Consider the following 14,497-nt stretch of genomic DNA (forward strand, 5'->3'; position numbering starts at 1 on the left):
CATTCTTCACACAATCGTCCTCATACCGTCGTCATGCCATTGTCGTAACTCCAGCGTCCTCATCTCATGTTTGTCACGCCGCCGTCGTTACAACACCACCTCCTAACCGCCGTCGTCACTCTATAGCGTCGTCATACCGTGATCGTGATGTAGTCGTCGTCCCATTATCGTCGCCATATCACTGTCACCACTTCTTCTTCTCCACACGCATTGGATGTTGGAAGCACGAGCGACGCCACACTCGCGCTGCTAAGCAAAGCAATTGCTCCCCCGCTGGAAAAGTCTCCTCGAAGTGTTGGCTGCAGTCGACATTCCGTGTGGAACCCCAGCAAACTATTTATTACTGTACATTGTTAATCATGCAGGAACGCAGTTGCCTTATTTCTGGGTTAATAACGCTGAGATGAAACAAATGTAGGCCGCATTGCAGCGAGGGCACCAGAATGTCTCCAGTACAGCATCAGGTAGCAATATTTTCTAAACGGACAACGTCATTTACGTATTTCTACGCATCCTTGACCATGCAGGAACAAGGTTGCCTTTTTTCTAGTGAAATTTATTCCAATTGAAAGAAGATTGCTGCAAAATTTTGTCGAAGGCACTAGCTATTACTGAACATCGCCATCGCATATTAGTGTACATTTTTGACCTTGACGGAACCGAGTTCTTTTTTTTCTGTAACAATGCATTCGAAATGAAAAAAATCAGAGCCCGCTCACTACTGTGAAGATACAGCGAATTTGGGACTATGGTGGCTCTGCTGTAGTGAATATTGCCCCCATAATGAGAAAGGGCGTTTCGTCGTTGGGCATCACCCAACCGAACATGTCTATCATTAACTTTCGATGTCTTTCGTATGCGTTGCAGGGGGAACGTACACAGTGGCGATCACCATACCATCCAAGCGTTTTATTAAAGACGGCTACGCCAATCGCGGCGCGCACACAAGCGCGAACGTGCTCACGTGGTCACGAAATTCGGCGAAAACCGCGGTATAACGCACTCTTCTTTACAACCCTAAGTTTGAAAACGCCGCTAACCCGGCGTTTTGATACGATTCCACGAGGTGGCGCCGAGTCGGCGGGACGCAAAGAAGGAACGCCGCCGGCTTAGCCTCGGGATCCTCCCAGCAGGGCTCAACTCTAGTCTGGCGCAGCTTCTAGCAGGCTTGCCACGCTAGCCTCGCAGCCGAGCCCAACTCTACTTCAGGGGGGAACGCGGCATAAAAGAAGGTCGACTGGCGCAATTGAAGAGGGATAGCGGGGGCTCAGCCGGTCGGGATCGGAGGAGGGTCCATGCGCTCAAAAGGACGAGGACGCTGGAGCCGATGCTGATGATGATAGTTTTTGTAGCGTTAGCTACACTGGCCTAGCCAAGCCCGTTTCGCCCGGCACATCAAGAGCCGTGCTGCGCATGCGCAAGGATCAGTGATGTCACACGGCTTGCGCACCGGAGCCACCGGAGCCGGCACCTCTCGCGCACTCCGCCGCCGCCGCGCGCGACTCACCGCCGCCGGTCTGCGCATTCCAGAGGAGTGACGTCGTAGCCGTGGTAGACGCACTGGCGCCGGCGCGCGCTCGCTGTGCAGTCGCCGTCTGACACTGCGCTGGAGCCGCTGCGCTTCTGACTGGCATTTGCCAGTGTGGTATAGCCATGGAGAAGGAGAGCGCAAATGCTGCTCAACAGCGCAGAAGAACGGAGAAGCTTGACTCATCGGATCCCGAAGTAGTTGCCTGGCAATTAGCGGTTGAGCGTAGGAGGAATGAACAGAAGAAGGCTAAACGTGCTGCGGAGACACTGGAGCAAAGGGACGAACGTCTAGCAAAGCGGCGTCGCCAGGAGGCTGAGCGACGTGCCCGACCACCCCTGCAGCAACAACAAAACGCCGTCGATGACGTTAAGGCTCGCCGATCGACTGAATATACTGTGAAACTCAGCGAAAGCGCCAGTGCGACTCGGACCTTCAGCTGAACCTTTGCTAACGCTACGTATATCCTGGCATAGCCGAGCTAAGCCACTGCAACTATTTTTTTCTACGCGCGGGCGCGATCCTGAGGGACCCTAGCACTCAACAGCTTCGCTATAAAAAAACATTTACGGGAAGTAGCCCCAAAAGCACCGCAGCGTCTCGCTTCGTAGACGCCGCATCTGGTTTCAGGAATCTCGTGGCCAGGGAGAGCTGCACACAAAAATAAGTGTAATACCGCATGGACATCTCATAAACAAGTATGACTTTTTTTTAGATTTCTATTAAGGGGGAACCACAGGGGATAACAGGCCGAAAAATCATCAAAAGAAATAAAGTTCCGGAAAAAAGAGCTTTCAGAAACTACATCTATTCATCTCTTTGTCTCCCAAGTTCATTTTATGCCATATGTCGATATTTCAGCCGTAATATCAATTTTACAGCATGAAGGGCAGGGGTCTTTCACCTACGCTAAAACGGCAGATATTTGACACAGCGCTCGCGTTCTAGGGCCTCGCGTGCCGCTGTCAGCCAATGTTCTTGAAGACTACTAAAGCGTGAACGTGTACCCATCTATGACTGGTCTTGATTGGATGTGACATTCTTGTTTTCTTCATTTTCTCAAAATACTGGAGTGGTGGAGTTGTCTTGTAGCTACAGGTAGGTTTAGCCTGGCAATCGAGGCTGGCAGTTGCTTTTTAGAAAATAATAAGTGCTTCTTTAGAATGAGAAGAAGAATCTTAGCAGGCCCCTTAACTTTTATGATGTATACCTAAAAAAAGACAGCCTGAATTCAAACCGATGTTACCCTTTAATGCGAACGGCGTTCCTGGCATTGTCAGGCCCGCTTACTTTCCGGCTATATAACCGATCTCGCGAAGCCCCCAGAAAGATCTTGATCATCAATTTCAGCACACGGATGTTATCAACAGCCCCGATAATGCTAGCTTCGATAATGCGAATGATAATGATAAGGCATCGTACCGAGCAAGTGGAAACACAGGACGATCCAGAGCTCTGACACTTTATCCCTGCGGTTCGGAGAAATGCGCCGCCTATGCACTGAGCAGGTGCGCATTGACGTCAGTAGTGACGCACATCGCGCTCGCTCTGCCCTAAGCGCGTAGGGAGTGGCATCAGGTTCTCGGAACCGCGCTCACTCTGAAAGACACTTCTTGCGAATCGAGCTCCGCCTTTGGCGAGCGTGCGTTACATCACGTGCTCTATAAATTAGAGGAGCCTCCTGTTCCACTTCCCTCTGCCCTGGTTCCTGCGTCGAGAACTAGTGCACCACTTAGGTGCACCATCTAATTAGGGGTACACGGTGTGTAAAGTTTACAACGTGTATAAATTGTGCATGGAACAACAAACACTCACTCAGTGTGCCATGAACTCATTTTTATTTCAATAGAATGCTATTCGCATACTTGGACAGTCATCGTAGACGCGGTCTGCCCGAATTTTAATTTTAGTTTTTTCTAAATGCGTACCCAGCGCTGTCGAGTCACGGCCTGTCCGAGGACAGGACTTGCACGATCCACTGCAGCAGCGCTTCGTTTATGATGTAGCTCGGCGTCCACTCCTAGCGAGTCGGTGGATATCCTTCCGCGAGGTATTCCTGTATGATCTCGCCGATTGCGTCAAACTCCGGGGTGTACACCTCTCGGAGGTGGAGCAAAATAGTGCCCCACGTGGCCTCGACATCGGCGTATATTCCAATCATCGAAATGCCCAGCATAAGTGTGCCGAAGAATGTGAGGATATCCACTATGTCGGTGAGCCCCTGGTAGCGCTCGAGATGAAACCTGTACAGCCTCGAGCGATATGGCATTTCCTGCGGAAATGGGCCGCGAGTGCGAACAGGGGCACTTTCGAGTGAAATGAAACAAACCAGCCGCGGGGTTAGTCTGTAACTGCACTACAATTGGCCAACTGCAACTAAATCTCACTTTGACCAAGTCTGTTCTGAATGAACAGTATAAACCACTAAAGCAATGTTGGCAAAGCTGCAAGGCTGGTAATTGCACAGTTTTCTAGTTGTCGTTAGACAGGACCTAAGCAGACGGCTAGTACACCTGGTGGTTGTCGCTACGACGCGAGTCCCACGCATGCAGCCTTCGAGATTTTGGCACCGCCTTTTCGCGGACGTCATCCCACGGAGCCGGGTGTCTAGGTCATGCGTCACTTCCGGAGAGCAGTAACGGTGGTGTTTTGTTAAGTTTCGATATACATGACGGTTGCTTTTGCGAGCTTTTCGTGAAGCTACCGCACGTATACTTCAACATCAGACTTTGCACAGAGGTTCCTCAATACTTACACAATCTTAAACTAGGCTTTTTACGCGGCCCAAAATTTTCTTGCAGTAGGTCTTTAAGTCGCACGCAACACAACTCAATATTTTCCAAGTAGAAAGTGAGTTATATAAAATTGCGCTTTGTAGCACAGTGGGACAACAACCCCTTTTCACTACTTGCAGGGTCCGTTCGCATAGCAGGAGCAGGCATGCCTCCCGCTAGGCAACGGTAGTGTTCCTGTATATGCTTTCAACAGTTTCGCAAAGATCTGCCATCTTGCGATTATCTTTCATGTGGGGAAGGCGCTGTTCGCGTTTGCGGTTGACAGGCTATAAAAATGTGGAAAGAATCTGTAGCAGTTTATATTATAATGGTGACTCGAACAACACTTGGTGATTGTGCACTTGGAATTACCCTCTTTGAAAACATTAGTTGTCGATATTCAACTCCGTGTCATCTGTTACAGGAATAATGCCTCCGCAGCAATGGTTCCTCTACCCTACAACAGATGGCGTGACAGCTTTCAATCAGGCATTTTTGTTAGTTATGCTTCGCTGTCGAGTACGAGAGTTAATTTTAAAAAGAACAAGCACTGTTAATAAATGTAAGATAATTCTAGAGAAAGCATTCAGGCGATGGTCGTCCATGTGCTGAGTTAGCCCTCGGCTAAAATTTGAGCGTGGGCCAACTTACATTTGGGGGCGGGACAACTTAAATTTGGGGGTGTGCAAATTTAAAGTTTGGACATGGGCAAACTTGCATTTCGGGGTGGGTCAGCTTGGAATTTGCAAGTGGCCCAACTTAAATTTGGGGATGGTCAACTTCAAATTTGTGGGTGAGCGAACTTGAACTTTGCATGTGAGACAGCTTCAATTTCGGGGTGGACCAACTTGAAATGGGGGGTTGGCACCACTGAAATGGGGGCTTGGGTCAACTTGAAATTTGGGGGTGGACCTACTTAAATTTGGGGGTAGGATAGCTAGACACTTGGGTGTGGGTCAACTTGATATTTTGGGGTGGTGCAATGTCCAAATGAACGCAGCTGTGCGTCCTTCGAGTTAGTAGTAGAAGTAGTAGTAGTAGTAGTCTCCCCTCACGCAACACCTCTCGCGCTACTGCGGCGGCAGCTGGTGGTTCCTTTCGCCCGCTCTGCTCCGTCGAGGTGCGCTCGTGCCCTGGCGTTCCGGGTCAATTGGTGCGATCGCTTTGAAGGGGCCGGATGTGGAGAGAAATTCTGACAATCATCTACTGAAGCCTAAGCATTCTTTGCCACCAGAAAGGTCATGGGTAGACGCGCATAAGCTAGCAAACGTAAGTAAGCAAAATCGAAGTCACAGCCAAGCCAAGCAATGCTTACGCATTAGTAGACAATCCTCAGAATTTCTGACGCTTTTTCTCAGAATATGGCAGTACTGAAACTAAGTCTCACCGTGGAACTGGCACGCAACTCGGAATACCAAGTTGCGAAATTCGCCAGTAGCGTCCCCAGGTTCATCACCGCCAGTATTAGCAGCAGATGGAGCATCTCCGGTTGCTTGACAACGCTCGCCTTCGCTGCCGACCAGAAGATAAAGCGCGCCATGCAGGAAAACACGGCTGCCCTGAACACTACGCGCATTATGCGCTTTAGGCAGGTCCGCAGGAGTCGAACAGGGTTTTCGTCCTCCAGCGACGGCTCGCAGACCCCTGGGAACAGGTGCAGGCCCTGCGCACAAGACACCAGCCCACGGAATAAAGTACCAACATTAGAGAAAGAAAACTGTACCTTACACAGTGGTACGAAAATAAGAAGCGGCAGCACATGGAACTTACGCAAGCATAATACAGATGGTGCTGCTCAAATGGGAAGCGGAAATGAAGTTTTTATGTTTTTATTTAGAGCAAAATTCAATATGGCCGCTTTTTACCGGTAGCGTACGCTGGTACGCGCCATGCTCGCCCGGCTGGCTTTGCGGCATGCCGCACTGCCTTGGCCGCCGCGTAGTTTTTGCGTTCTAATTGCCAGGAGACCAAAGAGCCTCCTACTGACGCCCATAAAAACAAGCCACAAGTGAGTGAACGGAAAGTGCGACTTTATTGGCAGAAGACAAGCAGTGCACCTTCTCGTACAAGAGCAGAAATATAATTTGCATGTCGAGATACGCTGGAATCATTATTGCAAGCTCGTAAACGGCTCGCCTTCGTCATCGCACATGGCGGTCTGGTAACGAGCGACAACCAGCAGTGCAACCAGATTGGAGAGTACCCCACCTGTTTGCACCGACAGTCGCCGTTGAAGATGAGCAACTTGCATTGCGAGGCAATTGGGTGACGCAGGCATATGCTGCCGCAGCCAACATAGCGGCATGGACTACCCGGTAATTTAGCGTTATCTTCGTTTTTTTTTTTTCGGAAGCCGCTAATGTGTAGCTCACACTTGGTGCCCCTCTATCTCTCAGAGCGGACATGGTCGGTTTCGTGGGCATCACCTTCGGCAGCCACTTATGCGGGCATTTCCACCTAGGTGGCTATCAACTTCACACACGTCAGACCATGTAAGCACGTATGCTGGTCTACGATTTGGGAAGTTACCGCAAAAAACACACGAGACGAAGAAAGAGACAACCCAAAGCGGTACTGACAACTGTTGATCAAATGAAACGAACGCCGAGCTTATATAGATCAGACACACGTGTGCACCCGAAAAGCAACGAGAAAACCAATGAAAACACAGAGCAACCTTCAACAGGGCTTCGATACAAATGCTAAGATAAACGCTGATAGACTACTGAGGCACCTTACACGTGTGTATCACGTGGAAAGAAACAAAAGTTATTTCTGGGTAACAGCAACTGACAGCGAACTAGCGCAATCATGATCCTGAAAGCGTCACATGGCTACTGCCTCTGCAATCTCTCTTTCCAGCTGGCCATTTTTTCTGCCTATAATCTGCTGTTACCCAGAAAGAACTTTTGTTTCTTTCCACGTGATACACACCTGTTAGGTGCCTCAGTAGTCTATCAGCATTTGTATCGCACCCCTGTTGAAGGTCGCTCATTGTTTTTATTGGTTTTCTTGTTGCTGTCCAGGTGCGCACACGTGTGTCTGATATATATAAGCCCGGCGTTCGTTCAATTAAATCAATAGTTGTCAGTACCGCTTCGTGTTCTCGTGCTTTCACCGTCCCGAGTGTCTTTTCGCGGTAACTTCCCAAATCATGAATCACCAACTGGCCCGCAACCACACTCTCCTAAATACTGGTATACGCTCATGCCAAATCGTGGCCGAGGAAGACCACGTGCGCAATTTGCCACGGCTGCAGCAGGAAAGGACCGAACGGGGAGCACCAGTCACGGTGCGCGTAAATTGGGAGTCTATGTCGTTGTGCGGACTACAGGAGTAAATGCTTACCTCGGGAGACTGCTTCCCAATGCAGCTGGCGAGGCCACCACATCCGAGAAACGCAACACGGCGACCATAACCAAGTGAAATAACAGTGAAATGAGACTCTGCAATCAATGACCGCATAACGTTCAGACTATACATTATACATTGGTTAAGATCCATGCGGTCACTTACATGGGTCGCTTACGGCACATTCAGCTGTCCGACTACAGGCATAGTGCTTGCCTCCGTCACACATGGTGGTCTGGTAACGACCGACAGCAAGCAGCGCAAACAGATTGGGCGGCGTGTCCCACCTATTTACAGTGACGGTCACCGTTGAAGATAAGCAACTTGCATTGCGAAGCAATCGGGTGACGCAGGCATGCGCTGCCGCAGTCAACACAGCGACATGGACTACCCGGCATTTTAACGTTAACTCCTTTCCAGCCTGCACGTTTCTTTTCTTTCGGGGGCCGCTAATGGGTGGCTCACACTTGTTGCCCCATTTTGTCTCAATGTGGACAAGTCGGCTTCATGTGCATCATCTTCGGCAGCCACTTTTGCGGGCCATTCCACCCAGGTGGCTATCAACTTCATGCACGTCGGACCATGCAAGTACGTATGCTGGTCTGTCTTCCCCACCAAATCGCGACTGACGAAGGCCACAAGCAAAATGGCCTTCGTCAGCAAAATGGGGGGGGGGGGGGGGGGGGGGGGGGTTGTCCTGCCCCACCAGTCCAACGTGCACCTTCAGTGATCTGTTCACATTGTCATAACTCAGGAGGTGGCTTGAGGTCGAATTTTCCTGATTAACAAAAACACTCTATCACTGTCTTGTATTTATTCATTCACTCTTAAATTACTTCGAGTAAAACTGCTGCAGAAATATACCTCGTCATCATCCTTGGTGTCATTATTATTATACCTATTAGGCATTTCATTTGCTGTTGGATTCCTCTGGCTAAAGCAAGGAAATTTCATATTATGCAAAGTGCTTGCTTCCCCCCCCCCCCTCACCATAACAATTCACCCCCCCCCCCCCCTGGCAGACATCCTGGTTGCGCTACTGTGACACAGTCCTCCGTAGACTTGATATCTCATCTAAATACTTCTGCATCCGCTTCTTTGTTTGTGGTGTGAAAGCCTTGCAAATTCGGTTCCAGCCCCTTCCTGTTGGTGTAGATGGGGGCTCCTGTGATGAAGACCAAGATGTGCTTCGTGCAGACTTTGTTGGGGCAGAACAGTAACACATGAGATACAGCACAGATTAGCCGAACTCATTTAGCGTTTTCTTTTATGTTTGAACCAATTATGCAGAACCGTAAATATGAACAAACATTCATATCACCAGCTACAAACAAATGACATGTATCTCAAGAGTAGCAAGCCAATACAGCATATATCAAGCATATTTATTTCTGAACCTGGTGTTGTTTACCTTCTAGTAGCAGCCAAAGTCAACACAATGGCCTTGTTGTAGCAGGAAGTAGCTTGTGTTTACTTCGTGGAGTGTGCTGCTATTATACTGGTGCCATCCTCTTTACTGCATGTCTGGAATAACAATTTTGACTGCATCAGAAATTGAAAAAGCAGAATCTTGCAATATGAAATGCAAGAAGGTGTGACCACGGTGTAAGATATATACTCTTTAGGTAATGACACTCGCCAGACGCGATCGACCAGATAAAGTAGCAAATGCGCACGCCGATAGGCCCGGTGACGGCAGCGGATACCTATCGGTAGTACGACGCAACTTCAACACAGAAAACTTTTTATTGGTCTAATCTCCCGTTGGCATAGCAACCGGCGCTTCGCGGGAAATCCTAAATGATTGAGTGACGCGCGAAAGCAGGTCACCGGGGAGAAGGGATAACTTGGGGGAGAGGGCATGCGCGCGTTCCTTGTCCGCGCAAGATCTCGCCTGCGTTCTAACTGAAGTTGCGTCGTCACCGGCCCGATAGACGCGCGCCGTTGCTACTTTACCTGGTCGATCGCGTCTATCAAGCAAGCCGAGAAGTGTCCCCACCTATCGAGTAATATATCTTACACCGTGGGTGTGACATATACGTTGTAATGTTTTTAGACTGCAGAACACATGCAAATGTACACTGTTCTAGTGTGCTTAAACAACATGGTAATTAAATGAATATTGCTACTGTCCATAAAATTGATGTCTGTCTAACTAAAATGCGTGTCAACAGCCTAAGTGTTATTAGGATCACAAACGAGAGCATGTGTGCGCTCATTTATACACTAGAAGATATCACACTGCTGGTTCCACAAGCAAATGCATGACATACATGAAGCTATTAGAACTGATGCATTCTTTTTCTGCACGAACGTGATGCACTGCTTCCTCACTTAAAGAATAAAAGCCCTAAAGTAAATCAAACGGATGATGATGATGATGATGATGATGATGATGATGATGATGATGATCAATGGATTTCATTGCCGCAAGGGCCAGATATGGCCAAAGAGCGACAAACTTAACTGCAAGAACACTTGGAACCAACACGCACAAAATAGGGGCGAAGTATCATGCGTGCAAGTGTGTAATACATTAAATTCACTACCTTGACTTCAATTTACCAAAGGGTTATCCGGTTTTGCAGGCGAAAGAAGTTGCCGGCGGACTCGAAATATATATATTGATAAGGCTACTCAGTCGCCCCCGGCCACGGCTACAACGAGATGGAAAATGTGACGCGCGTTCCCATATCGCTGTCTTTCTTTCGTGTTTGTGTGTATAACGACAGCCTCGCAACTTAAGATTTATTTCGGAAACAGCAACGGAGGGTCCTGACGGTCCATATGTAATGCAGGATCTAGTTCGTTAACTTGTCTCCGCCTGTAAGTTAACGAGACGAATACTACATAACGATTCAAGCAACGATGTTGAACGACTCACCGGTATTGCCGTCCTCAGTAGCAGCAGAATCCAGCTCCTCTTTCGATGGAGCCTTGATCCGCGTGGCTCACGACCGAAACCTAGCTTTCGGGCTTACATCTCCGCTCGCAAGCACGTCACTTCACCCCAAGTTAAATAACACGAGGTATCGAAGCGCAATGAACTGCTTTTAGCACAAAATAAGCAGCCAGCATAAGTGTACGATTCTATGAGTCCGTCCTTACCATGTACGCGTAAATACTGGTAAAATTTTTAAATCCAGGCTACAGGTCACGTGGGAGGTCGATGATGCTGAACGTTATTTTGCGAGTATAATGACAAAAAAAAACAACGGAGTTACTACTCAATAGCACAATGTATAACCCCTTCAGTCACAAATTATGATAGACTTTCGATAAATGTATGAAATGTACAAATATTTATGCCAAGGTACTGCATGCTCCATTGAAAGCAAATCTAGGTAGTGGAAGGACTCCTTGTGCAAATTATGATGACTCATTATAATTATAGAGTAATCGAATATCTGCTTAGTGATCGGTCAGTCATACTACGTTTCTTCATAAAATAAATTTAGTAAACCGCTCGAATTACATACACAATTTAATTATTCGCTGCAAGCATTACTAGAAAGGTAAAAAAAGTAATTTCACAGCTGCTACCAAACCGCTTCACGTCGAACAGCCCGTCAAACACGGTAGTTCCTTCACCAAAGCGGTCGTCTATAGTGACACATTGCACTCAGATATAAAATGGAGGTGCATTAGGTAAGCGGAACTTTCAGGTTACTATAAGCTTAATGTTCGTGATCTATTCCTTGACACCACTGCAGAGAAATTGCGAAAATAAGTCGCGTACACAAATGTGTACGCCGTGACTGAAGGGGATAATTAAGAATATTAATTTTGTGCTCTTTGTCATAAAATAAAGACGCTTCCATAAGTGTGGGAGTAAGTTTTCAGGTTAAAATTGCACTTATTACAGCGCCTCTAGCGGCAGCTATTGCACTCACGTAGGCATATTTTCGAGTGGATGTACTATGCTAGGTTTATTAGCAGTGCCGCGCGGTCGATGTTTTCGCCCTCTGTGGCTATTTGGTGAACTCGAGAGCGTGCGGGGCCTGGCCAGCCGTTATCAGGAATAAGCCAAGCTTGAACCCACAGCTCAATCACAAAACCGCTGCGCCACCTAACGGCGTTCTAAAAGGGATACTAAAAGCAAATATTAGGTCAAGCTAAAGTGATAGATCAGTGCTCGAAAACGTCTAAGATGCCCATATTATCGCCAACAGAGCTTTAGTAATCGTGAAATTGAGCTAAATGCAGGACACGATTAGAGACTCCCCCGGGACATTCAAGCCCGATAACGAAGGCACTCCTCATTGCTATTATTTCATTGGTACTCAAGCACTCGTAACAAAACGGTCACTGTACTGCATTATAAGACGAAAGAAAATGCTAAGTGGGCAGTTCTATTTGATATTTAGAAAGAAGAACTCATTGATGTTACCCTTGACAACGACGCGGGCGGCAGACGAAAAAGTTTCGTTTTCTCCCCTCTGCGTCGCCCGCCCTTTCGTGGTACAGTAGTTTCGTTATCGCGCAGCGCTGCGCCGGTTTTGCTTCCTCGCCAAACACGCACAAACTGCAAGTAGGGTTTACATGTAGGTTAGATCCCTAACTGCAACTGACAGATAACACCACGTCCATGTGATGTCGTGAGATTCCAGAGCAGAGGCCGCGGCGAATCCTACGCTCTGCCTTGGCTCGGTTTCTCCATGGCCGTGCGTTTGCGTTTTGCGCAGAAAACCGTATAGCGCAGTCTGCCGGACACCGTTTTAATCACCAATGGCAGTAAATTGCGGCGATGGCGTTTGCACGTCACCACTCCTCGTTATGGGGGGCGAATGATTCGAATTGCTCTAATGGCATGCGGACCCTTCAGACGCAATTGTCTCGTAAACAAGGTCTTTGCTTGGCACGAAACAAGCTCTACGAGTATTCTAGAATGGTATTTTAGCAGTTCACGTCGACGTAGTATTTGCCTTTAGTGTCCCTTTAAGCGCCCAACACGTCAAGGTCGGAAATAACCGATCCGCTATATATACAACTGGGGGCACCCACGCTTCCAACAGATTTCCAACAGGCCGAGAAGTGACTTTTCCAGCGCCTACTCCGAAGGAGCGGATGGTTCTTACGCACGCGTATGTTTCCGTAGTCGGTGATGACCTCGCGATGGCCACTTTAAGGATTTTGTGAATCTTGTGATACCAATACATTTCTGCTTTAATCAGGGTTGCTTATTTCAATTATGACCACCGCGTATACTAGTATATACGACTGTGTACTTTACTACTAATACTTAATCGTCCCCGGCGTGCGCGCAGAGAGCGTCGGTACATTGTGACGTTGCAGTGACAGTGAAGAACTGCATGGTACCAAAGCAGCGAGTCGCAAATTGAACTCTTTGTTGGGCCAACTTGTGACCAGACAAACAAGTGACAATGAAAGCGCAGTGATAGCGGCCAGCGTAGTCGTCAAAAGTCGAAATGTGATATACGGGTCAAACACCTAAACTACTTATACATGACTCCTCGTACATTCCAGCGTAATGGCTAGTGCTCGCCTAGTGTTCGAGAATGTACGCCTCTATTCGCGTCGCGCACGAAATCTGATTAGACAAGGTTCCATCGCTGCAAAATTGATGACAACAATCGACCGAGTAACATGTTATACGTGAAGGCACGTCCTGCTTTGACCGATATAGATTTAACATTTGTACACGGGTGGAAAAGGGTCCACGAAAAATATAAACGAGTATCCGTGTCAATAACTTATGCGGCTTGGTGCGTACATGAGCCAAACGAGAACAACGTGAAATCAGGAGCCAACATTTCGACAAGTGCACTCGTCTTTTCAAAGCGAGATATGCTCTCCTCGGCAAAGTATATATATATATATATATATATATATATATATATATATATATATATATATATATATATATATAAGTACGGTTCTTCTAAAGTGGAGAGCGGGTAAGGCAGGTGGGCGATCCAACGACCGAGGGTGTGTTGGCGGGGAGGGTGTAGAATTGAAAAAGAAAGCTGGGCTACTCGACGTCGGTGGAGAAATGTGAGGTAGCGCCGTGTGTCAGCCGGTTTGAGGTGTCACTGTAGGTTCCCCCTTTTCGAGGAAGGGGCCTGGACAGGCCCTTTCCTGTGTAAACTATGGTGTCAACTCACCCGGATCGCAGGGAAGGGGCTGTAGAAGACATCCCAGATGGCGCTGCGGACGCTACCCTCGTCGCGCGCCGAGGGCTGCAACTCCGTGCGCTTTTCTGTAGCTTGGGCGCTCTTCGGCAGCTCAGCTGCACTCCAAAGGCTTTCCTCCTTGCCTTTGGCGTCGCCAACTCGCTCCTTGACTCGGTCGCCGTCGTGCTGCAGAAAGATCCAGTCTTCGTCTGCCCGCGGCTGAGCCTCTGTCTGCCGATGGTCTGACGTGGCCATGACCTGTGCTTCCCCGTCTCCCTCGCGGAATCCGGGGCTGCTCGGCCGCGTTCGTTTGTCCCTCCTAGAAGGGACCAGCCGTCTCTGGCGGCTCCGTTATCCGACGGAGCTGCTGCGGCAAGCTCGGAGGCTGGGCCGCCCGCGTACAAGCGGGGCTCTTCTGCGCAGGCTTCTCTGTCAGAATGGCGGAACCATCATTGCGGTCAAGCTGAATATGCGATGGCGATGTAGATTGCTGGCGGTGCTGTTGCCGCTTTCTGACGCACTCTGATTCAAGTGTTCGTCATAGAAGAATTGGAGGTTATTTAATTTGTGCAAAACAGTTGCCGCCACATTTGTTTCTCCTTATTGCATGAGAAATTTGGCACGTACTCACGAAGGAGGATTGTCCAGGGTCGGCCGTGAATGTAGAGTAAGTATTCCTCAATATCCAGCCACTTCGTTCTCCAATTTAG

General features: G+C 48.4%; 1 protein-coding gene across 1 annotated transcript; it reads right to left on the reverse strand.

Moving 5' to 3' along the window:
- Positions 1–3,377: 3,377 nt before the first annotated feature.
- On the reverse strand, positions 3,378–14,230 carry LOC125947288 (uncharacterized). The gene is made up of 3 exons (XM_049671705.1): positions 13,779–14,230; positions 5,690–5,965; positions 3,378–3,800 (listed from the first exon to the last, which is right to left on the reverse strand). Exons 1-3 carry the CDS (start codon positions 14,040–14,042, stop codon positions 3,549–3,551), a joined length of 792 nt encoding a protein of 263 aa, XP_049527662.1. The 5' UTR covers positions 14,043–14,230; the 3' UTR covers positions 3,378–3,548.
- Between the last annotated feature and the right edge of the window lie 267 nt (positions 14,231–14,497).

The sequence above is a fragment of the Dermacentor silvarum genome, chromosome 7 (genome assembly GCF_013339745.2).
Source record: "Dermacentor silvarum isolate Dsil-2018 chromosome 7, BIME_Dsil_1.4, whole genome shotgun sequence".
NCBI lineage: Eukaryota > Metazoa > Arthropoda > Arachnida > Ixodida > Ixodidae > Dermacentor > Dermacentor silvarum.